The 24,345-nt window shown below is 37.9% G+C and overlaps 1 protein-coding gene across 5 annotated transcripts in view; it reads right to left on the bottom strand.

Annotated features, from left to right (window-relative positions):
• TET2 (tet methylcytosine dioxygenase 2) overlaps window positions 1–24,345 on the bottom strand; it is a 143,353-nt gene that overhangs the window by 25,825 nt on the left and 93,183 nt on the right. For 4 of the 5 annotated variants that reach the window (XM_005207682.5, XM_010805937.4, XM_059887714.1 and 1 more), the window contains 4 exons: window positions 15,998–19,449; window positions 14,295–14,385; window positions 12,813–12,906; window positions 11,999–12,207 (listed from right to left, as the gene is read on the bottom strand). In XM_005207682.5, coding sequence (XP_005207739.1) covers window positions 11,999–12,207; window positions 12,813–12,906; window positions 14,295–14,385; window positions 15,998–19,403 — 3,800 coding nt within the window. In that variant the 5' untranslated portion in view covers window positions 19,404–19,449. The remainder of the gene's footprint in view (window positions 1–11,998; window positions 12,208–12,812; window positions 12,907–14,294; window positions 14,386–15,997; window positions 19,450–24,345) is intronic. The other variant, XM_059887717.1, reaches the window with a different exon arrangement.

Here is a 24,345-nt window from a genome sequence, read left to right on the forward strand (position 1 = left end):
TTCCTAGCTGTACTGAGGTATAATTGAAAAAAAAATTGTAAATATTTAAAGTATACAATGTGATGATTTGATATAAGCATATATTATGAAAGGATTCTCCTATCAAGTTACTTAACAGATCTATCCCTCACAAATTTATCTTCTTTTTTCTTGCAAAGAACATTTAAGTATGACCCTTTTAGCAAATTTCAATTATATCATAAGGTGTTATCAACCATATTTACAATGTTATACATTAGAGCCTCAGATCTTATTTTATAATGAAAGATGATTATATATATCCTTTACCAATCTCTCCCTATTTCCCTCAGGCCCTAGCCTCTCACAACCACTATGCTACTCTGTTTTAATGAATTTGATTTTTATGTGTTTGTTTTTGACTCCATGGATAATTGATACCATTAGTATTTGTCTTTTTCCATATGGCTTATTTCATGCAGTATAATACTCTCCAAGTTCATCCACGTTTCAAAAATGACAGGACTTCCTTTTTTAAAAGCTGAATAATATTCCTGTGTGTGTACACAAACCACATCTTTATCCATTTATCCATTAATGGAGTCTTAGGTTGTCTCCACACCTTGGTTATAGTAAACAATGCTGCAACTGGAGAGCAGATACTTCTTTGAGATAGTGATTTCATTTACTCTGGATACATGTGGACAAGTGGATTGTTGCATCTTTCATTTATGTATTGTTCTCCTGACCTCACTGGACAACAACAGTCTTATCTGTAGTAACGATATTATTTTGAAGTTACTTATGTATGTTCTGATATGAAGAAATCATTGTTAACTTCAATTAAGAATTTCAGTGTATAATGAAAGAAGTCTAAAGATAAGTAAAGATCCTATAATCCTATGAATAGGAAATAGTATGAATTCACGGGTTAAAAAGTTCAAAATTTCTCTTTCTAAAAAAAATTTCTATATCTTCCCACTGAAAATACCTAAAGTAACAATATTGTTGTAGCAATGGGCACATCTGGATATATCAGTTGTGATCTCTAAGTATCATTTCTCTTTGAAAAGAACACAAGTTAAAATCCATGAGGTTTTTATTTTTCAAATGAGTTAATAATGATATCAAAAAGAAAGCACAAACTAATCATTTTTGGATGGTTACTAAGGTACCAATTCACTATTTTGAAAATTTCACAACTAAAGATACTTACCATGCATTATTCTATCATTTGTTTACAAGCTATATTTAATGGTAACCAAACAATTAATAAGGAAAAGTTTTTTAAAGTCAACTTTTCAGAAATATGGAAATTAACAAAAGGCTTGTAGCAGTCCAGAAAGCATTTATTCAACAATAGCAGTGAAATTATGATAAGTTAAGCTTTACACAGTGTTTTAACTTGCCCTATTCCCACTGTCCCCAGAACTCCACAACAGCCTTGAAAACCAGCAGTTCACATTTATGGTGAAAACCAGCAGGCTGGCAACCACTGGAGAGGGCAGAATTAGGCTGGATATCCTCCAAAGCCCTCCTCTTGGAGAAATGTCCCTATTTTACCTGTTTGGTAGCTCTCTAGAAGACCCCACTGACAAGGCTTTCTTTATTTGATCTGACCTGGAGCTCACCTATTATATACAGCCTTTTCCCCACTGGAGGTATTTGTTGGCAATAGTGACAGGCAGTTGTTGAACACTGTAGCTGTCTGAGGTCTTGGTAGACAAAACTAGCTAGACTGACCAAGAAAAAGAGAGAAGACCCAAATTACTAAATTAGAAATCAAAAAGAGGATATTACCAATGGCCTTATTAAAAGCATTGTAAGGGAATTCTATAAAAACGATCTATTAACAAATTAGATAACATAGATGAAATGGACAAAAATCCCAGGAAGCACAAACTAGTGAAACTGATGAACTAGAAATCTGAATATATCTATAACAAAAAGACTGAATCAACAATCAAAAAACTGCCCACAAGGATAAACCCAGGAGTACACGATTTTCCTGTTACATTTAAAGAACTAGCCCCAATCCTTTACAAATTCTTCCAAATAATATGAGAGAACCCTTTCCAATGCATCCTAGGAATCCAGTATTACCCTGAAACCATAAAACCAAGACATCAAAAGAAAACTATAGACCAATATCTTATCAATATAGATGAAAAAATCCTCAATAAAACACCAGCAAACAGAATCCAGCAACATACACAAAAAGTATACACTATAGCCAAGTAATAACTATCCTAGAAATGCAATATTAGTCCAATGTACAAAAAAAATCAATATTATATACTACATTAACAAAATGAAATACAGAAAAAGCATCTGAGAAAAGTCCATTATCCTTTTATGATAAAAATGTTCAACCTAAGAACAGAAAAAAATCTTCCTCAATCTGACAAAGAACATTTACAAAAACCCTACATTTAGCATTATACTAAATAGTGAAAAACTAAAAGTTTTCCCCTTAAAATCAGGGATAAGACATAGATGTTTGCTTTTGCCAGTTCTGTTCACTGTCCACTATATGTTCTAGCCAGGGAAATAATGCAAAAGGATTTAAAAAAAAAAAAATAAAGACACTCAGATTGGCAATGAAGAAATTAAACTATCTCTATTCGTAGATGACAAGACTTTTGTATGTATAAATCCTAAGGAATCCACTAAAAAAAAATTAATACTAATCAACTAGTTTAATAAGTTTGCAGGATACAAGGTTAATATATAAAAACCAATCGTGTAAGTGTATACTAGCAATGAACAATTCAAAATGAAATCAAAATAATTCCACTTAAATAGCATCAAAAATAATAAATTAGGAATTTGACAAAAATGTAGTACATTGCAAACTATAAAACACCATTAAAAAAATCAAAAACCTAAATAAATGTAAAGATATACTGTCTAATAAATAGGAAGATATAATATTGTTAACGTGTCAATAGAACCTCTGTCAAAATCCCAGATCAGGAGATTAATAAGTTGATCCTAAAACTCATATAGACCTGAAAAGGACACAAAATAGCCATAACAATCCTATAAAAGGAAAACAGAGATTTACACACCCAATTTCAAAACTTACCACGACAAGTACAGCAGTCAATGCCATGAAGTATTGGCATAAGGACTGGTATGTAAATTAATGAAATAGGAAAGTCCTGAAATGACCCATACATCTTTGTCAATTAATTTTCAACAGGAATGACAAGACAGTTCAATATGGAAAACACAGTCTCTTCAACAAATGGTGCTGAGACAACTGGATAGTCACATGCAAAAGAATGAAGTTGACTTCTTATCTCACATGATAACTCAACAGTGATCAAAAGACTCAAATGTAAGAGCTAGAACTATAATACTCTGGGAAGAAAACACTGGTGTAAATCTTCAAGACCTTGGATTATGCAATGATTTCTTAGATATGACACTAAAAGTACAAGCAATTAATTAAAAAAGACAAATTGGTTTCATAAAAATAAAACTGTGCTTCAAGAATATCATCAAGTGAAGAGATAACCTACAGAATGAGAAAATATCTGCAAACCATATATCTGATGAGTTCTAGTATCCAAAACAATTAAAAATTGAGCAAAGATTTAAGTAAAGATTTCTTCAAAGAAGATAGAGGAAGAGCCAATAGCAAATGAAATAATGACTAACATCATTACTCATAGGGAAATGCAAATCAAAACCATGAGATACACACTAAATCCCCTGAAAAAGTTATAATGAAAAAGGCAGACAATAAGTAGTTTTGATTAAAACGCAGAAACATCAGAACCTCTATATTTTGTTGCTAGGCATGAAAAGTGGTGCAGCTGTTTTGGAAAACAGTCTGGCAGTTCCTCAAAAAGTTAAACAGCATTACCAAAGGACTATCAATGCCATTCCTAGGTATATACCCAAGAGAAGTAAAAATATATGTCTATACAAAAACATGTGCACAGATACTTTTAGCAGCCAAAAAGTAGAAATAACCAAAATGTCTATGAACTGATAAATAGAGAAAATGTGGTATATATACACAATGGAATGTTATTCACTCATAAAAAGAAATAAAGCACTGATTAATGTTATGACAAAGATGAGCCTTTAAAACATTATAAGATACCTAGGAATAAAATCCTACCTAAAGAGGCAAAAGACCTGTACTCTGAAAACTATCAGACACTGATGAAAGAAATCGAAGATGACAAAGATGGAAAGATATACCAAGATATGTTCCAAGATATGTTCTTGGATTAGAAGAATCAATATCATCAAAATGATTATACCACCCAAGGCAATATACAGATTCAATGCAATCCCTATCAAATTGCCAATGGCATTTTTCACAGAACTAAAACAAAAATTTTTTTAATTTGTATGGATACACAAAAGACCCTGAATAGCCAAAGCAATCCTGAGAAAGAAAAATAAAGCTGGAGGAATCAGGCTCCCTGACTTCAGACTATTCTACAAAGTCACAGTTATCAAAACAGTTTGGTACTGGTACAAAAACAGAAATATATTAACAGATCAATGGAACAGAAATAAAGCCATGCATCTATGCTAAATTAATCTACGGCTAAGGAGGCAAGAATATACAATGCAGAAAAGACAGTTTCTTCAATAAGTGGGGCTGGGAAAACTGGACAGCTACATGTACAAGAATGAAATTAGAACACTCTCTAAAAACATACACAAAAATAAACTTTCAAATGGATTAAAGACCTAAATATAAAGCTGAACACTAAAAACTCTGAGAGAAAAATGCAGAATGCGCTTTAACAAAAATTTTGCAGCAATAGCCTTTTTTGATCCACCTCCTAGTGAAAATAAAAACAACAAAAAAACAAATGGGACCTAATTAAACTTAAAATCTTCTGTACAGCAAAGGAAACCATACACAAAATGAAAGATAACCCACAGAATGGGAGAAAATATTTGCAAAAAAAAGTGACCGAAAAGAGATTAATTTCTAATATACAAACAGTTCATGTAGTTATATATCAAAAAATAAAATTAAAAAAATGGGCAGAAGATCTAAATAGACATTTCTCCAAAGACATACAGATGGCCAAAAAGCACATGAAAAGATGCTTAATATCGCTAATTATTAGAGAAATGCAAGTCAAAACTACAATGAGCAATAACCTTACACCAGTCAGAATGGCCATTATCAAAAAATCTATAAACAGTAAATGCTGGAGAGGGTGTGGAGAAAAGGGAATGCTTCTACACTGTTTGTGGGAAATGTAAATTGGTACAGCCATTGTAGAGAATAGTATGGAAGTTCCTTAAAAAACTAAAAATGGAACTACCATCAGTTTCAGTTCAGTCGCTCAGTCGTGTCCGACTCTTTGCGACCCCATGAATTGCAGCACGCCAGGCCTCCCTGCCCATCACCAACTCCTGGAGTTCACTCAAACTCATGTCAATCGAGTTGGTGATGCCATCCAGCCATCTCATCTTCTGTCGTCCCCTTCTCCTCCTGCCCCCAATCCCTCCCAGCATCAGAGTCTTTTCCAATGAGTCAACTCTTTGCATGAGGTGGCCAAAGTACTGGAGTTTCAGCTTCAGCATCAGTCCTTCCAATGAACACCCAGGACTGATCTCCTTTAGAATGGATTGGTTGGATCTCCTTGCAGTCCAAGGGACTCTCAAGAGTCTTCTCCAACACCACAGTTCAAAAGCATCAATTCTTCAGCACTCAGCCTTCTTCACAGTCCAACTCTCACATCCATACATGACCACTGGAAAAACCATAGCCTTGACTAGACGGACCTTTGTTGGCAAAGTAATGTCTCTGCTTTTGAATATGCTATCTAGGTTGGTCATAACTTTCCTTCCAAGGAGTAAGTGTCTTTTAATTTCATGGCTGCAGTCACCATCTGCAGTGATTTTGGAGCCCCCAAAAATAAAGTCTGACACTGTTTCCATTGTTTCCCCATCTATTTCCCATGAAGTGATGGGACCAGATGTCATGATCTTTGTTTTCTGAATGTTGAGATTTAAGCCAACTTTTTCACTCTCCTCTTTCACTTTCATCAAGAGGTTTTTTTTGGTTCCTCTTCACTTTCTGCCATAAGGATGGTGTCATCTGCATATCTGAAGTTGTTGATATTTCTCCCGGCAATCTTGATTCCACCTTGTGTTTCTTTCAGCCCAGCATTTCTCATGATGTACTCTGCATATAAGTTAAATAAGCAGGGTGACAATATACAGCCTTGACATACTCCTTTTCCTATTTGGAACCAGTCTGTTGTTCCATGTCCAGTTCTAACTGTTGCTTCCTGACCTGCACACAGATTTCTCAAGAGGCAGGTCAGGTGGTCTAGTATTCCCGTCTCTTTCAGAATTTTCCAGTTTATTGTGATCCACACAGTCAAAGGCTTTTGATCCAACAATCCTATTCCTGGGCATATATCTGGAGAAAACTAGAATTTGAAAAGATATATGCACCCCGATGTTTCAGATCAGATCAGATCAGTCACTCAGTCATGTCCGACTCTTTGCGACCCCACGAATCGCAGCACACCAGGCCTCCCTGTCCATCACCAACTCCCGGAGTTCACTCAGACTCATGTCCATCGAGTCAGTGATGCCATTCAGCCATCTCATCCTCTGTTGTCCCCTTCTCCTCCTGCCCCCAATCCCTCCCAGCATCAGAGTCTTTTCCAATGAGTCAACTCTATGTTTACTGCAACACTATTTACAATAGCCAAAACATGGAAGCAACCTAAATGTCCATCGACAGAAGAATGAATGTGATATATATATACACACACACACTCACACAATGGAGTATTACTTGGTTATAGAAAAGAATGAAATAATGCCATTTGCAGCAACATGGATGGACCTAGAGATTATCATACTAAGTGAAGTAAGTCAGAGAAAGCCAAATATCACATGATAGCAGTCCATGTGGAATCTGCTTTTTAAAAAGTGATTTACAAAACAAGGAGCTTGGGATTAACATACACACACTACTATATACAGAAAACCAGCAAAGCACAGGAAACTTTACTCAGTATCCTGCAATAATCTATATGGGAGAAGAATCTGAAAAAGAATGAATATATGTAGAATTAAATCACTATGCTGTATACCTGAAACTAAGACAACGTTGGAAACCAACTATACTAAAATTTTTTTAAAAAATTTAAAGAACACACATTATGCTAAGTGGAAAAGGCCAGACAGGTTAAATATTGTATGATTCTATTAATATGAAATGCCCAGAGGAGGCAAACTTATAGAGACAGAAAGTTGATTAGTAGTTGTCATTTAGGGGAGAGAAGAATGGAAAGTGACTGACTAATGGCTATGAGGTTTATATTTGGGAGTGATGAAAATGTTGCACAACTTCATGAATATACGAATGCACTGTATTGTATACTAAAAGGGTGAATTTTATAGTGTGTGAATTATATCTAAATTTTAAAAAATCACTACATAACAAAGTGACTTCAAGGTGATTTCCTACATGAAGTGGTTAAGGCACATTTCTTTCGACAGAGGCCTTTCAATTATGGTTAGAATTTTCACATTGTAGCCTCATTTCAACATGACTCAGAATTTGGCTAGTTGTTAAATAACAAATCAGAGAAATTGTAGTAAAAATATTTGCCTATGCAAGATTTTTTAAAATGCTTCAACCTCTTTGGACTTCTAACTGTAAAAAAGAAAATAAATTTAAACTAAATTTCTTTTAGAAATTTAGAAAAGAAATCTAAGCTAAAAACTAGATCAGCTATTCAAACTTAGGCAAGAATAGAAAACTAGCAAAATAAATGTATACAACAAATAAATTTGTACAACATTAAAAAATAAGAAACCTTTCAATTTGCAAACTGATAGAAACAAGTAATAATCGCTGATGGATCTGCTAAGCTGTTAAATAAAACTTTTCTAGGAAACTTTATGATGGGTGGATCAAGCTAATAACTTCTGAACTGAACACTGATAATATCACTATAAATGGAACAAAGCAGATATTATGTCCCTCATGATGGGTCTAAAGAAGTAAGATTATTTCATGACCACTTATGAAGCATTTTGCTAATATACATGCATACATACATATTTAAGTCTCTAACTACCAGTGTATAGACGATATTAGTGGCAGAGGAACAAGTTAAGCAAGTGTGCACAGTCAAATCCAGAGTGTGGGAAATTTTACAAAGCAAATCAAAATCATACAGTCTAACAAATTCATTAAAAAGAGGGGAAACTATTCACAAGAGGCTTGTGAATCATATACTTTATCTTACAAACTGGGACACTTTTGAGAATAAAAGGAAGTTCTATCAATAATTATGCTAGACGATAGGCTTGAACTAGGACCTACTGAAAAGTCTCAGTCCAATGCAAGATACAGACTTTATTTTTCCCAGTATGTTTTTACTCTCTGTGTATACTGGAAACAGGATCCAATTAGGGAATTTTAAATGTGGTCTGAACATTAAATGATATTAAAGAATCACTCAATTTTGACATGAAGGATAATGCCACTGTGACTAGGTTTTGTTAAAAAAAAAAAAGTCCTTATCTGTTAGCGCTATACATCAGAGTGAATGTAGCTGAGATGATATGCAAGTGCGGTGGGGAGGATATATGTAATAGTATTGGCAAAATGTTGATAAATATTGAGGCTGTGTGATGAGTTCCTGGGGATTCATTATCCTGTGCTCTCCATTTATGTATACTGGAAAATTTTTATAATATACAGTTTCTTTAAAAGCTTAATATCACCCAGCATGGCAGAGACAGTTCTGGCTTTGACTTTCTTATAATGACAGATAACACTCCCACAACTCCCACTTGCCAAAAAAATACTGTTTAGGCTTAGTCCTTATAAAATGGACATGTCAAAGGGAAACCTTTAAAGGGGAAACAAATGGCTTGGCTCAAAGGAAATGTAAAAATTCATTCTGACTTTCCCACTGGAAGTGCTCTCAGAGTTCGTTTCTGGACTCACAGTGGGTGGTTATGGTACACGTGGGCACTGGGATTTATAACAATTCATTGATGAGGGGCACACAGCTCTGAACATTAAAATGAGTCAGCAACCCCAATTTGAGATTATCCTCCATTGTTGTTTAGTTACTTCAGTCGTGTCTGACTCTTTGTGACCCCATGGACTATAGCCTACCACGCTCCTCTGTCCATAGGATTCTCCAGGCAAGAATACTGGAGTGAGTTGCCATTTCCTCCTCCAGGGGATCTTCCCGACCCAGGGATCAAGCCCACATCTCCTGCATTGCAGGCAGATTCTTTTCCCGCTGAGCCACCAGGGAAGCCCTCTGACCCTGTTACCAGGAGTTTTTCAAGGCCTAAGGATAGAGAAACAATAAACAAGCTGCAATAAAAATAAAATCTCATACCATGAAAATAAATATTCTTCATACTTGGCAAATAATAATAATAATTTTAACTTTTGCCAGATATGAAATAAAATTTATTTTATAGGGTAGGAGAAACTTCATAAGCTGTATCTGAGTGATACATGGTATGCCATTGGTTAAGTGTCTATTTGAATCATGTACTTCAAGTATATTTTTTGTTTTTTGGGGGGGACTGCTGTGACTAGCCCAAAGCCAAAATACCATCTAAATAACTCCTCATCTTTACTTTGAAATTCCAGACCAAGTTAAGTGAAAGTATACAGACTGGCCTTTAAAATGTCTTAATATTTGCAGCACATCTTTTAATACTTTTGGACTCGCCTCCTATTTAGACCAGTGAAACAAATTACAATGTTTTCTTAGATCCCAGCCCCATCAACATTTGTCATTTTCAAATAATGTAATTTAGCAAAGTTTTAACATAAAATCTGACATATAGAAATAAATTCTGTTTCAGACACAATGGCATTTATAGGAATCAAAGAAAAGCCTTCATGGGAAAAATAACAGATATTATACCAATTAAATCAATTTCAAAGGATGTGAAATATAGTTTGCAAGAAACTTTAAGAAATGTACACAGAACTGTCATTTTCACAAGCTCTGGTGGTTTAGAAGTTCCAGCCACCAAGTCTAAGAGGAGGTCTGCTTTATAAACACAAGGCAGTGTCTCTGAATTCCTGAGAAAAATGTGACCACCAACACCAGCTCGAGATGTCTTAATGTTCATTTTCTTTCTGATTAAAGGCACCTAAATACATTTTTTTTTGAAAGATGAAACATGAGATGTTAGGATAAATAGAATATTACTTTACACCTAAAGCAATGCAATGGCACCCCACTCCAGTACTCTTGCCTGGAAAATCCCATGGATGGAGGAGCCTGGTAGGCTGCAGTCCATGCGGTCGCTAAGAGTCAGGCATGACTGAGCGACTTCACTTTCGCTTTTCACTTTCATGCATTGGAGAAGGAAATGGCAACCCACTCCAGTGTTCTTGCCTGGAGAATCCCAGGGACGGGGGAGCCTGGTGGGCTGCCGTCTCTGGGGTCACACAGAGTCAGCCACGACTGATGTGACTTAGCAGCAGCAGCAGCAGCAAAGCAATGCAGGAGACCCCGGTTTGATTCCTGGGTTGGGAAGATCTACTGGAGAAGGGATATACTCTAGTATTCTTGGGCTTCCCTTGTGGCTCAACTGGTAAAGAACTCGCCTGCAATGTGGGAGACCTAGGTTCGATCCCTATGTTGGGAAGATCCCCTGGAGAAGTGAGGCAACCCGTTCCAGTTGTTGTTTTCTTTGATTCCTATAAATACCATTGTGTCTCCAATTCTCTCTGGCCTGGAGAATTTCATGGACATGTGGTCCCAAAGAGTTGGACACGACTGAGTGAGTTTCACTTCACTTCAAAGCAGTCAACCATAAGTTTGAGTCATGTCTTATGAATCAACAACTTGGATCCTCCAATCTATTATTTGTGAAAGTGCGTTTATGGCCATAAGGTACACACCATGAAATTTTTGGATCATAACTATCATAGAAAACCAAGCCACATTTTCATATTGAAACAGTAACTTTGATACATTATTTATAGTTGATTTAGAACCCCATCTACCTGCCCCCAATGTCCCAGGAGGAGAACCTATGTTAACATATACTTAAACCATACCAGTTAGAGTAATAGTCAATGAAATTACAAATTTGGTTAGCAGTGGGTTATTGCAATGAACAGACAATACTTCCATAAGCTCAGTAAACTATTTTGTAATTTGGTGGACACAGGAGAAAGGAGACTAAAAGAAGAAGTGCAAAATTAAACTGTGACTAAAATAGTTACATAGGATTTCAGTGCAGCACTGTGAATTTTCCTGTATTTTTTTAATGATATATAAGAATACCATAGCAGAAGGAATATTAAAAAGTACACTTTCTCAAAGTGAAGATTTAAATTTCCTGCAAGTAGATTAAAAAATAAAAAAACACAAACCATAAATTCTTGGTTGCATTAAATATATTTAACTGTATACCCTTGTTTTCCTATTTCAAAATTTTATATTCCTAGAAAATAATGCCCATCCATAGCTAATGTGTTGATTATTTAGCAGCAGTAAAAATAGAGGCAATTTTGATTATTACAGTGGGAGTAATGAACTAGATTGCAATGAAGTCAAAACCAGTTTGTTCCTACAGGACCTCTGTAAGCCTTGTATTTTTGTCTGCTACAGATATAGTAAAATCCTTGATCTGGAAACCCTAAAGTTTCTTACCAAGCTTACTGTCTCAAATACTGCAACACAGAAGTGGTATCAATACTTACTAACATGATGGCCAGGCACACACAAAGAGTGAGCGGACAAACAAATAGTTTCAAGTTTATAGTATGGTCCAGTTTGTGGATATACACAGACTTCCATCAAGCTGCTTCTAACTCATAGCTACAGTGTCCAAAGGTACAAAACATTAGTGAGTGCACCTTCCTCAAAGTATTCATGTTAGCAAATACAAGATCCTATCGCAGGTTTGTGAAGTGGGCATTTTGAGCCCTATTTTATAAACATGAAAACGCAAGTTCGACTCTTTAGCCTCAAGCCAACGGTCAGGCTTTTCTAGCAGCGGAGGAGGAGAGGCCCCCGGAGGCACTTACTCTTCGTTCAGGGCGCAGCGCCGGTTGGTGAGCATGCCGTACTTCCTTAGCGTCTCGGTGAGCTCCGAGTACAGCTTGTCGGCCAGAGAGACTGGGATGCCTTCCCACACCAGGATGAGAATCACGATCACCGCAGCCTCACACGTGTGGCCAGCTCGCTCCCGCACCAAGCACAGTAGCTTCTCCTCGCTGCAGCTTCTGCGAACCACCTGTTCGGGTCACCATTCCACCCCAACACCCCCACCCCAACCAAAACAAAACAAGGGTCACTTGCAGCAGAGAAGAGCATTGATTGATGTCTGTATATTTTCTCACATCTGGTCACAATTAGGTTGACATCTATCAGCACATGCCACCTGCCTTTTGTTGCCCATCTAGACACCGGGGCTTACCCTGGGGTCATGCAAATGCAGGCAACAGCCCCTCCCCAGGACACTGCAGGCAGTGCTCCCTGCATTAAAGCCAGAGCTACACGGGCAAGACTTTAAAGTTCCAGGCCTTCACAAATGACAAGATAAAGATTAACCGCAGGTTTTTAAAGGATTAAGGACCTCACACGCTGGGAAGAATTGTACTTCTAGTAGGCACCTGAACAGACCTCCTCCTCGCCATTAAGTTCTTTCAATTAAGTACAGTTTGTACATGGTTTTAAACTGCCTTTTTCTTAAGAGATGACACAATGATAAATATAAGCAATATTCCTTTCAACTGGCATAAACGACTGTCTGATCTGGGCAACCCAATTCTCAGGGTTAGATGAATGAATCAAAACGCCCAAGACTGAGGATCAAAGGCCTTGTCAAGTCACACTTACCCATTTGGCAATAGGACATCCCTGAGAACTTTTGCCTTCTTTACCAGTATAGATGACTCTTTCAATCCTAATAGCTTTACCCTTCTGTCCAAACCTTAAAGAAATCCACAGAAACACACACACACATAAAATTAGCAAATGAATCTAAGAGGCAACCAAAATACTGAACATTTGAGCATAATTTTATTCTATGATCACATCCTGAGAAATGAATAATTTATTAAAAACAGAACTAAGCCAAGGAAACTGGATAATAGACTTAAGCCTTGTATCTTTTTAGTAGCAAAATATATTGATAATTGTAATGAACTATTTTGAAATTATATGTTGGGTAAAAATAATGGGGATGCTTATTTTTATACATAATTTCACAAAGCACAAAACTTTTCCAAGTTTGTTAAATTTAGTCTTCCAAGATATGTACTATTTGATTTGTCCTTTGCTGAATTTAACTATTTTAAAACTTGGGGAATCTTAATAGATTTTAGTTAGAATCTATTCCTCTAAGACTCTCTCTCACATTGTTTAAAAGGCTTTCAAATAAGTAGTATCCAGCAATTTTGAAACTATGGAATAATTCTAGAACAGATTATACTTTCCTTTATGACCAAGACACTACTTACTACTTGCTAATAAAAAAGGGCACTTAGGAAAATTCACAATTTTTGCCAGGCTACGAGATGATTATTTAGTGAATTTCTATATGCTAACTTAGAAATAAATAATTTAGAATTGGGGCAACAATGATACAGAATATATCCTTGCTGCCCAGAATGCTTCCTAATGTATTTTAATGATAAAACTGCCTACCTCTTAAGAAAAGGCACCCCAGCATAACAGCAGCTCAGCGCTGTTGACACCTATATGAACGTCTCTCCCCCCGCTGATTATCTCAGTCTTCTACGTGCAGGAGTAACCATGTAGACTCAGGTGAATACTTGCATACTCATGACTAACAGTTAAACATAAATGTAGCTATAAATAGAATCTGTTCTATTTCTGTTCAGTACATCATCCTTGCTCTCTGCTCATACCAGTGGACAACTTCCTTAGAGATCGCTACTCGTTTACAACTCGAGGTGAACTGAACTCAATGGTTCCTTTCTTATACCACCTTTCCCCTCTTTCTGACAGTTTATCATCAAGTGGGAAAACCAGAGCGGGGCCTCTCTGTGCAGCCCGCGCCAGCACCCTTATGCCTGGCAGGCTGGCTGGCTGGCTGGTTCTTGTCCATGCCTGGGTTTTCTGGCATCCATCTCAAAGTGGGCAGCCTGTGCCAGCTTGCAGACTATTAGTCCTGTCAAATATTGTGACTCTCTGGTGAATAGCACAGTGTGTAGCGTTGGCAACCCTGGAATAGCTAAGCCTACTAATAATTACTCAGTTTACAATTGTTTACTGCTTTGTATGTGAAAGCTGGAAAAATTCTGACATATACAAAAGGATAACCGTTCATCTGCCCTGTGCCTTTGTGTTAATTACCTTTCTTCCATGATTTCTCTAATAGCTGCCACATTAGGACCTGCTCCTAGATGGGTATAAAAAGGACCTTCATCTTTTTCAATAATTTGCTCTGTTGAGATAATAGAAGATTATTATTTTAGACCTCAATTATACTAAATATAAAGGCTACATCCACAAAGCTTATCCCCCAACTGTACAGTAAGGGCCCTAAATGTGACTTTAAACATTTTTTTTTTTCCTTTAAAATGAATTGATGGACTAATCTATTAAAAAATGTGCCAAATAATTAAGTATATGTACATTCTGCCTGTCGGATAAAAATATATTAAATACATTTCAGATATGGGATAAGGAGCTATTTTAAACCAAGTAAGTGGAACTAAACAAAGAAAACAGTGAGGGAATTAGAATATATTATATGTAATATCAACTACAATCCAATTTTTTAAACTGAACAAAAAAATTACAGCTTACTAGAAGCCTGCCTGCTATTTGTATGTTAAAAGATTAAAATTAAAATCTCCTGTCCTATCTCACCCCCAGGATCTTGTTCAGTTTATTGTCAAGAAACCTTTTTCTCCTCTTCTTTCCCCACAACATTCAATCACTCTGTTTTGAAAATAAGAACACTGAATCCAGATCCATGTTGGTATGTACTTTAGAACAACTTATGATGAGAGAAAACTTGAAGAGAGGGTCAGATAAAAGGAAGAGGCTCTTGCATACCATCAAAGATGACAAGTGAGGGAAAAAAGGGTTAGTGTGACGGGAGCGGGGCGTGGAGATGAGGATAACTTACCCAGTGCTGTCTATGACATGTGTGGCATGTTAGCCCCATGAGGCAATAATATTAACCACACGCCAAGGGGCAGTATGGTCCTCCCTCCATCCTCCTATCAAATGTGGGGTGTCCCATTGTGAGAAGGATAACATGGAGTGGGTGGACTATTAGCCACAGTAGTTTAACACTGGTTTTTACAAATGTCTTCTACTGTATCCAACAACACACCTATCACGCATCTTGAATTTTAACAAAAATAAGCTTTTTTTTAAAAAAAAAAAAAAAAGGGAAATACCATATTTTCTATCAAATAGATGAAATTTTAAAGAGAAAATATTATCAAAATAAATATAAATCACACAATGTTTTAAATGAATACACAGAGAAAGGGCAACTTTATGAGTATTTAGAACTTCAGCATTATAATTTCCCCCAACTCACTGAGGCAGAAGGATGATCATTTCCCCCTTAACTGGAAGTTAACCTTGTAAGACTACTAATACATTCAACCTTGAATTAAAAAAAATATTAAAAGCTCCTACATCAATTTGCATATGGCAGTTACTTTGCCATTTTAATGAGATGATTTTACAGCTTGGGTATCTCGCCAGGAGTTGATACACAAAGAGTCAAATAAATTGATTAGTCTAAAACAGATACGTTTATATTTTAAAGGGTTTGAAGGTAGGGACAAATGAGCATGCACAATCATTTTAATTTTTTTTTTTTTTTAATTTGAGTGTAAATGAAGTTCTCTCTTGCACAGCACAAGCATCTGTAATTTAAAGACAAGAAATGTAAGCTTCAGGTTTTTATGAGCCTTCACAAATTGCTGCCAGACTCAAGATTTTTTAAAAATGAAAGAAAAATCCCATATCTGAAGACAAATTTGCTAATTCTGGATAAATACCATGTGTCTCAGTATATTTCTGGCACTTACCTACACATCTGCATGATGGGAAATCATACTGAGTCTTGACAGGTGTATCCAATAAATTTTTTATAGGAGTATCTAGTAATTTGGAAGGTGACTCTAAAAAATTATTGAGAACAGAACCAGCTGTTCTTTTGGTTGGTGTCTTTTCTGAGGAAGGTGTTGCTTGCTGCTCTAAAACTGGGGTGTGGCTCTCAAGTTCTGCGGCAGTGGTTTGTCTAGTTAAAACCGTGACTGGCCCTGACATTTCAACTTTTACTTGCTTCTGTGATTTGAGATTAAGAGCCTTATGGTCAAATAATGATTTGACCTGAAATTGCTTCAGATGCTGCTCCATGGTCTCAAGGATGCTCCGCTGCTGCACACTGTCACAGCTGGGAGGTGGAATCTCTTGCTTGGGTATCTTTTTCCACATTTTATTTTCTGGCTGTGCTGACAGGGGCCGCATACAGGCATGGGGTTTGGATCCAGGCTCGACCTTAATCGGCCTTTGCATCTGACTATGGCAAGACTCGGCTTGGAGTTGTGTTTGCTGCTGTTCTTGCTTCTGTAAGAGGCGCCACCTCAGAGCAGCATGCTTTTGAATGTCCTTCTGAGGTGGGGTCTGAACATGAGTTCCTGTCTGATCGGGCACAGGGAACGCATTTGCTTGGTTTTGCATCAAGTACCTTTGCTGAGCGAGTTGTGCAGCTTGTTGACCAGACACGTCTTGGTTCCTACTTTTATATCCCTGCAGAACTGAAGCCTGTTGAGGCTTTTGTTCCTGTTGTTGAAAGCACCTGTGAAGAATATCTTGCTTAGGGGTCACATTATTTGGAAAATATTGCATGTGATGCACATTTGGGGTCTTGTTGCCTGCAAACAGTTCAGAATTTACAGTCTGTTCTTTATTGTCTGGAACCAGTTGTATATGGTTTGAACCAGAAATCTGTACTTTGTTTGCATTTGACTTCAAGATCTGACCATAGGGGGAATTTATACTGTTTATATTCTGTACTTGCTCCAGTCCCATTTGGGGATTATGAGTCTGGAACTCACTTGATTTTGAATATTGATCTTCACCAGGAAAGCATTCTTCTACTTTAACCTGGCTGAAGAATGTTCCTTCTCTTGGCTCATCACTGTTGCCCTGGAGATGAGAAAAGGTCTGGGGCATTTGTTCTTTATTCTTCAGCTGTAATTTTTGCTGCTGTTGCTGGTTTTGAGAGAGATGTGAATTCTGGGGTAGTTGTGTTTGTGCTGCCTGCTTATGAGGCTTATGCTGCAAAAGGTGTGAATTTGAGAAGGGTTCAGTCTCTGAAGTCTGTTGATTCAAGTGCTGTCTTAATGTTGGGGGCATGAGTTTCTCAGTCTGGGGATCTGGTCTTTGTTGGAAATGCCATCTCGGGGCACACAGTGGCTGCCTGTGAGTGTCCGGTGAAGGCTCCACTTTGGAGAAGTGCGCCTGGAGTGAGGGGTTTTGGAACTGGAGATGCTGGTCCACTGTACCTTGAGACTGCCCTTGATTCATCTCAACTTGGTACCTTGGTGGCCTCTGCTCCGGCTGCATTATTTTCTGGATATAAGCCTGCCCTGGGAGCCCCCCGGGCGTGTTGGAATTTCCAGTGTATTGTTTGGAGGTCATTTGATTGGAGGGGTTGGACTGATACTGAAGAATTGACCGCAGGGTTGTCTCATTACATTTTAGATGGGATTCTGCTTGACGATAGTGAGGGGCCTTCAATTCAATCCATCCTGGTTTCAGATAGCACTGTGTTGGGAGCATGAGGTCACGTGTTTGTTCCTTGTCTTGACTCTTGAGAATCTCTTGCTGTTTGTGTCCCATCAAATGCTGGCAGTGATCCTGTGGATCTCCACCGCTACGAAGAATCGGTGGGTTAGGCTTGAGATGTTCTGAAAGTTGTCTGGTTTTCTCAGAACCCAATGGAATAGTCATTGTCCCTGGAGTCCGACTGTCATTCTTGTTAACACAATTATTCTGAGGCCTTACTGGAAGCATCAGAGAGGGGTTGGATACATGGGCGGAGGGAGTAGGACTCTGGGGTGGTGGTGCCTCATGTTGACCCTCTATTTTCACTTCCCTTAAAAGAGTTGGGTCACTTTGGTTGGGGTAGTGATGGAGTTCTTCCAAAACCCCATCATTCAGAGTGCCGTTTCCTTGAGAAGGAAGCTGAGGAACCTGCGGAAGAGGAGGAGGGGGAGAAAGAAGCAATTGCGATGGTGGTGGTGTGGTAGTGGCAGAAAAGGAATCCTTAGTGAACACTGAGCTTTGCTTGAAGCAAGCACCATTCATTTCATTTTGCTTTAAATACCGTTCAGAGCTGCCGCTGGGAGACTGCAAATTGCCGCTGGGACCCAAGCAGAATTCTTCGCCAGAGCCTAGCTTTGCAGTTGCTTGGATGTTACTGTTTTCTGCCAGAGATGGGCGTATCTCAAAAGCGGAATTCTGCTGCTCTGGTTTCTGAAAGGGGCAGGCCCCTAGCGTTGCAGCTGGTTTACTGGCACCATCCGCCTCACAGCTCTCAGTCGCCGCTGCGGCTGGCTCTGGAGGCAGCTCAGAGTTCGAGGTCTGTGGGAAATTGATCTGCCCTGAGGTATGCGCTGGGTGAGTGACCTCACAGGACAACTCATTAGTAGCCTGACTGTTAATGGCATGTATGTGAGATGTGGTTTTCTGCACCGCGATGGAAACACAATCTGGATAATATTGAGACAGTGTTTTTTCCAGGAGTTCACCGTGTGTGTTTTCCATGGAAGAGGCAGAAACTGTAGCACCATTAGGCATGAGCACTGCCTTGTTTTTAAGAAGTAATACAATGTTCTTGTTGTGGTAGTTAGCACTTTTCCCCTCCTGTTTGTTCAGAATCTGAAGCTCTGGGTTTTCAGACCCACCGCAATTGTGTGTTGGAAAACTGGTGAAATCTTTCACTTCATTTTCTTGGGCCACAGAGCTCACAGATTCCCTCCTACCACTCACATCGGAGACATTTGGTTGACTGCTGCCTTTGTCTGGATTTCCTTCTCGGCTTTCCCCGAAGCTCTTTCTTTCTCCATTAGCCTTTTGGTCTGGTTTCAGTTTCTTGTTCTGATGGAGCCCAGAGAGAGAAGGTTCGCTAACTGTGCGTTTTATCCCGCCATTCTGCAGACATCTGGAATACCCTCTGCCTTCCTGTATGAAATCTGGACTCACGCGACTCTTTTGGCTTCCTTTCATGTGGGGTATTCCATAATAACTTTTCAAAGACGGCCACTTGCTGTCTCCATTCACTTCCAGATAAGGTCTCTCGGTTAATGGGCTTCCATTCTGGAGCTTTCTCGCCAGAGGTTCTGTCTGGCAAATGGGAGACGGAGATGGTATCAAGAATGGACTTAGTCTGTTGCCCTCAACATGGTTGGTTCTGTCCTGTTCCATCAGGCTTGCTTCGGGGCCATCCAAAAGGCTGCCCTCTGAATGAATTCTAAAGAGCACAGAAACAAAAAAATAAAGTACATTAATATATATCTAACACTAACAGTACACCTTACAGAAAAACTGTGGCCTTAATAATATTGCTATTCCTAGACACAGCCAACTGTGATACTCCTTTTCATGTCTCAAAGTGACAGTCAAAAGCTACTCAGGATATGCTTATTCTTGTCTTCCCAGCAACCTTCAAATATTTATGTTCACAAAAAACAAAGATCAAAATCACCAGCTAATGTGAGAAGTTCATACTGTATTAGTAAATATTATCAACTTCCTTGCCAAATAATTTTTCTTGTCAAAATGCTAAGAACAACAGAGGAAGACTACCTCCTTTCTTTCTTCTCTAGCACCTTACATATCCAATCGCTTGCTAAGTTCTATCAATTCCATTTCCTGTGTATTCCTTGAATTATCTTCACTGCAATTTAGTGGCCAGATCTACGTTATCTTGCTTCACTATCTACTGCAGTAGTTTTTTAAAAGATTTTTCTCTCGAACCCAGCTTGTCCTCTTCCCAGTCCTGCAAGGATCCTTCAAACTGCTATCAAAGGGAATGTTCTAAAATGCAAATCTGGTGTCATACCCTTCTGCACACACTTTGGTGGTGGTTTGGTTTCTAAGTTGTGTCTGAGTCCTGCAACTCCATGGACTATAGCCCACCAGGCTCCTCTGTCCATGGGATTGCCCAGGCAAGAATGCTGGAGTGGGTTGCCATTTCCTTCTTCAGGAGATCTTCCCAACCCAGGGATCGAACCTGGGTCTCCTGTATTACAGGCAGATTCTTTACCAACTGAGCTACCAGGGAAGCCAGCACACTTTAGTAACTCTTATTGCCTGCATCAGCAGTTCTCAAACTCTTTACCCAAACACACCTGGAAGACAAGGCACGGTCCCTGCAGTGTTAACACTCCAGGGGATGGGGTATAGGGGTGAAAGTATAATTTATATGGCCTTTCTCAGTGATTCTGTATTTTCCTCTATAGGATCCGGCTGGCTCCTCCTTCTGCGAATTCCTGCCTAATAGACATGGTTTTTCATATGCAAGTTTCCATTCTTCTGTCCTCCTACTTGCTCCCACAGATTATACTCCAACCATAACAACTGTTTATAAATACCCAAACACTGTAAGCTCTTTCAGACCTCCACACTGTTGTTTTATCTCCTAGAATGCCTTCCTAGTCCCTTTATCATGCCCAGTGACTTCTGTATCCAGCTAAAACTGTCTCAGATCACCTTCTCTAGGGATTCCCTCCTGATTTTCCAGAAGAATTAATCACTCCCATTTCTATTCTCCTTCTTTACCTTATATATAGTCTACTGCTGAACACATCACATGCAATTGTGTCTTGCTTGGTCTCTATTACTGGGCTGTGAATTCTTTAAAAATATCCTACTCTGTTTATTTTTGTGCTTACTATAGAGTAAACATCTAATCAGTTTCACTTAGACTGATAAAACTTTATTCATCTTGAGTTTATTTCTTTATTCAGTCATTCATTCAAACATTTTTGAGACCAATATTGATGGACATTTCAAAGTCCAAATAATAGGATGAAATGGGCACTAAAAATAAAAATATAATCCATTATATAAAGTGAATGCTGCCCCATTTATTATGGAGTCATGCTTTATTTTCCCACAGTTTTTCTCATTAAATTTATTTTAAGGATGTAAGCAGAAAAAGAAATCAAGACTATTTTCCCTTTGGGCTATAAAAAAAAGGTCTATTAAAATAGCCACTGCTTACTAACCAGGACAAATGAAACAGAGGAAGAAATAAATATTAGAAAGCAACACTAAAGTTACCATTTGCAGCGAATAAGATTGTACACTGGCCAACCAAGAGAATCAACTGAAAAACTGTTCCAAAGGATAGTAAAGGAGCTAGAGAAAAAAACCAACCACCTTGGTACCTAACAGCAACAACTAGTCAGAAGCTTTGGTGAAATAAAAAACTGTAAACTTTTTTTAAACACGAAGAATACACTTAAAAAGATATGTGAAGGACCTATCTGAATAAAACATTAAAACGAGACTGAGGGATCTACAAACACAAACACAAAACAAGTAGAAAGGTAATATATCTTCTTACACAGCGGTCAAATCAACCAATTCATTTAATACATTTTCATAAAAATACTAGCAGAATGTTTTGAGGAATTAAGAAGCCAGACTCTAAAGTTGATGTGGAAAAAATAAACAAATTGGATATCCAGGAATAATGTGAAAGAGAATGGTAATGCAGCCTGAGCAGGGCAGTAGCCAAATTGAAAGATATTAAAAAGCAACAAAAGCTCTACTTAAAACAGCTTGTACTTGCACATCAATAGATAATAGGGTGTTTATAAGACCAATGGAATAGAATATAAAGAAATAGATTCAAACACGCATAGAAATATGGCATGAGGTAATGTTAGATCGATAGGATAGTATTCTGAAAAAATGATGAAGTTGGATTAATTCCTTATACCTTATACCAAAATGCATTCTAGATAGATTTAACATCTGAATATGGAAAACAAATCACCAAAAAATTTAAAAACAGTCTTACAAAACTTAAAAGCATAATCTAATGACTGGAAAAGTTCTTTGTGACACAAAATCTAAAGCCATGAAAGATGAGGAAGTTCAGTAAAATGTATGCATGCAAACACAAACCCCTAGGCAAAGGTAAAAGTTACATAATACTTTTCTTGTAAGACTCATACAAATTGACAGAAGAAAAAAAAATCAACCATCAAATAGAAAAAATGAGTCAAAACTAGTACAAACAACATAGAGGGGATTTAGCAATAGCTACAGAATTTCGTAAAAACTTCCTTTGATTCTTCAGTTTAAAAAATTTTTCTAACAAACATGCTTATATATATGTGTTAAATGATGTATGCACAACGTTTTGCATTAGCAAAAGTTTGGAAACAACCTACATTTTCAGATAAAGTATTTCCAAGTAATTAAATGAAATAAAGAAAGCTGCAGGACAGTATGTATAAGAATGCCACAACCTGTACATTTACAAGAATAAAAATAAAATGAGCTCTGGTTTAAATACTTTGCTTCCAGGAAAAGGAATGGAGAGGCTGGAAAACAGCACTGAGAGGGAGATTGCCTTTAACTGTGTCATTTTATAACATTTAGGCATGCATATAAATAAATAAAACTTTAAAGGTCATAATTCATAATGGACAAAGAAAAACAACAGAACAAAGTGATATCTTAATTTCTGCTGGACCTATTTCCTTTCAAATATTAAGAGATGGCCTAGATGTGCATAGTCACTAGTCACAAATGGCCATTGGGCCTTTGAAACCTGTTTAGTCCAAGTTGAGTAGTTTCGTAAGTATAAATACACAATGTATTTCAAAGAACTTAGTGTGGGCCAAAAAATATAAAATAAGTCAGTTCTTATTTCATGCTGAAACAATGTCATATTGGATATAATAAGTAAAAACAGGTCATTTCATTTGTTTCTTTTTACTTGTTTTACTGTGAGTACTGGAAATTTTTAAATTTCCAATGTGGCTTAGGTTGCATTTCTATTGGGTAGCTCTAAGCTAAACTGATACTTGTAATCATTGATAATCTTTAATAAAATATAACCTTTAGCTTTCAGAATCATTAATGTTGATTTATAGTCTTTGATATAGGAGGTTTCTCCAAAATGAGGGCATTACCATTTTTCAAAAATTAAGAAGCATATGAGAGCAGCCAAGATGGCAAATTAGAAGGAGCTTAATGAGCACACCAAAATCACAACAATCTACAGAACAATCCTTGAAAAAGACTGAAACCTACCAGAAAACACTTCCTACAGTTAAACACGTACAGACGGAACCACAACCAGCCTAGTGGTGAATTCCCAATATAATCAAATCCCATACCCCTCAAGTAAACAACCCACAAACCGGAGAATAATCATATCACAGAGGTTCTCCCACAGAAGTGAGAGTTCCATCCACACCAGGAAGAGGAGCCCTCCAGAGCATTTGGCTTTGAAGGTCAGTAGGGCTTGACTGCAGAAGCTCCCCAGGATTGGGGGAAACAGAGGCTCTTAAAGAGCACACACAAAATCTCATGCGCACCAGGACTCAGGGCAAAAGCAGCAATTTAATGGAAGCCTGGGCCAGACCTACCTGCTGGTCTCGCAGGACCTCCTGGGGAATGGTGGTGGATATACTGGGGAACATTCATCTGTGTGAGCTTTCCAGGAGGCTGATGTTTTGGCACCAAGACCTGGCCCCATTCAATAGCCTTAGGCTCCAGTGGCAGGGTGCCTCAGGCCAAAGGACAAACTGGATGGGAACGCAGCCCCACCCATCAGCAGAAAGGCTGCCTAAAGACTTCCTCAGCCCACAGCCTGAGAATGATGGGAAAAAAATTTGCAGATAATGCTACCAATAAAGGCTTAATTTTCAAAATGTACACACAGCTCATACACCTTAATATATGTACTAAAAAAAAATCCAATCAAAAGATAGGCAGAAGACCTAAATAGATATTTCTCCAAAGAAGACATACAGATGGCCAACAGGCACATGAAAAGATTCTCAACATTCTTAATTATTAGAGAAATAAGAATTAAAACTACAATGAATTATCACCTCATACCAGTCAGAATGGCCATCATCAGAAAGTCTACTAATAACAAATACTGGAGAGGGTATGGAGAAAAGGGAACCCTCATACACTGTTCGGAGAAGGCGATGGCACCCCACTCCAGTTCTCTTGCCTGGAAATCCCACGGATGGAGGAGCCTGGTAGGCTGCAGTCCATGGTGTTGCGAAGAGTTGGACACGACTGAGATACTTCACTTTTACTTTTCACTTTCCTGCATTGGAGAAGGAAATCGCAACCCACTCCAGTGTTCTTGCCTGGAGAATCCCAGGGA

The sequence above is a fragment of the Bos taurus genome, chromosome 6 (genome assembly GCF_002263795.3).
Source record: "Bos taurus isolate L1 Dominette 01449 registration number 42190680 breed Hereford chromosome 6, ARS-UCD2.0, whole genome shotgun sequence".
NCBI lineage: Eukaryota > Metazoa > Chordata > Mammalia > Artiodactyla > Bovidae > Bos > Bos taurus.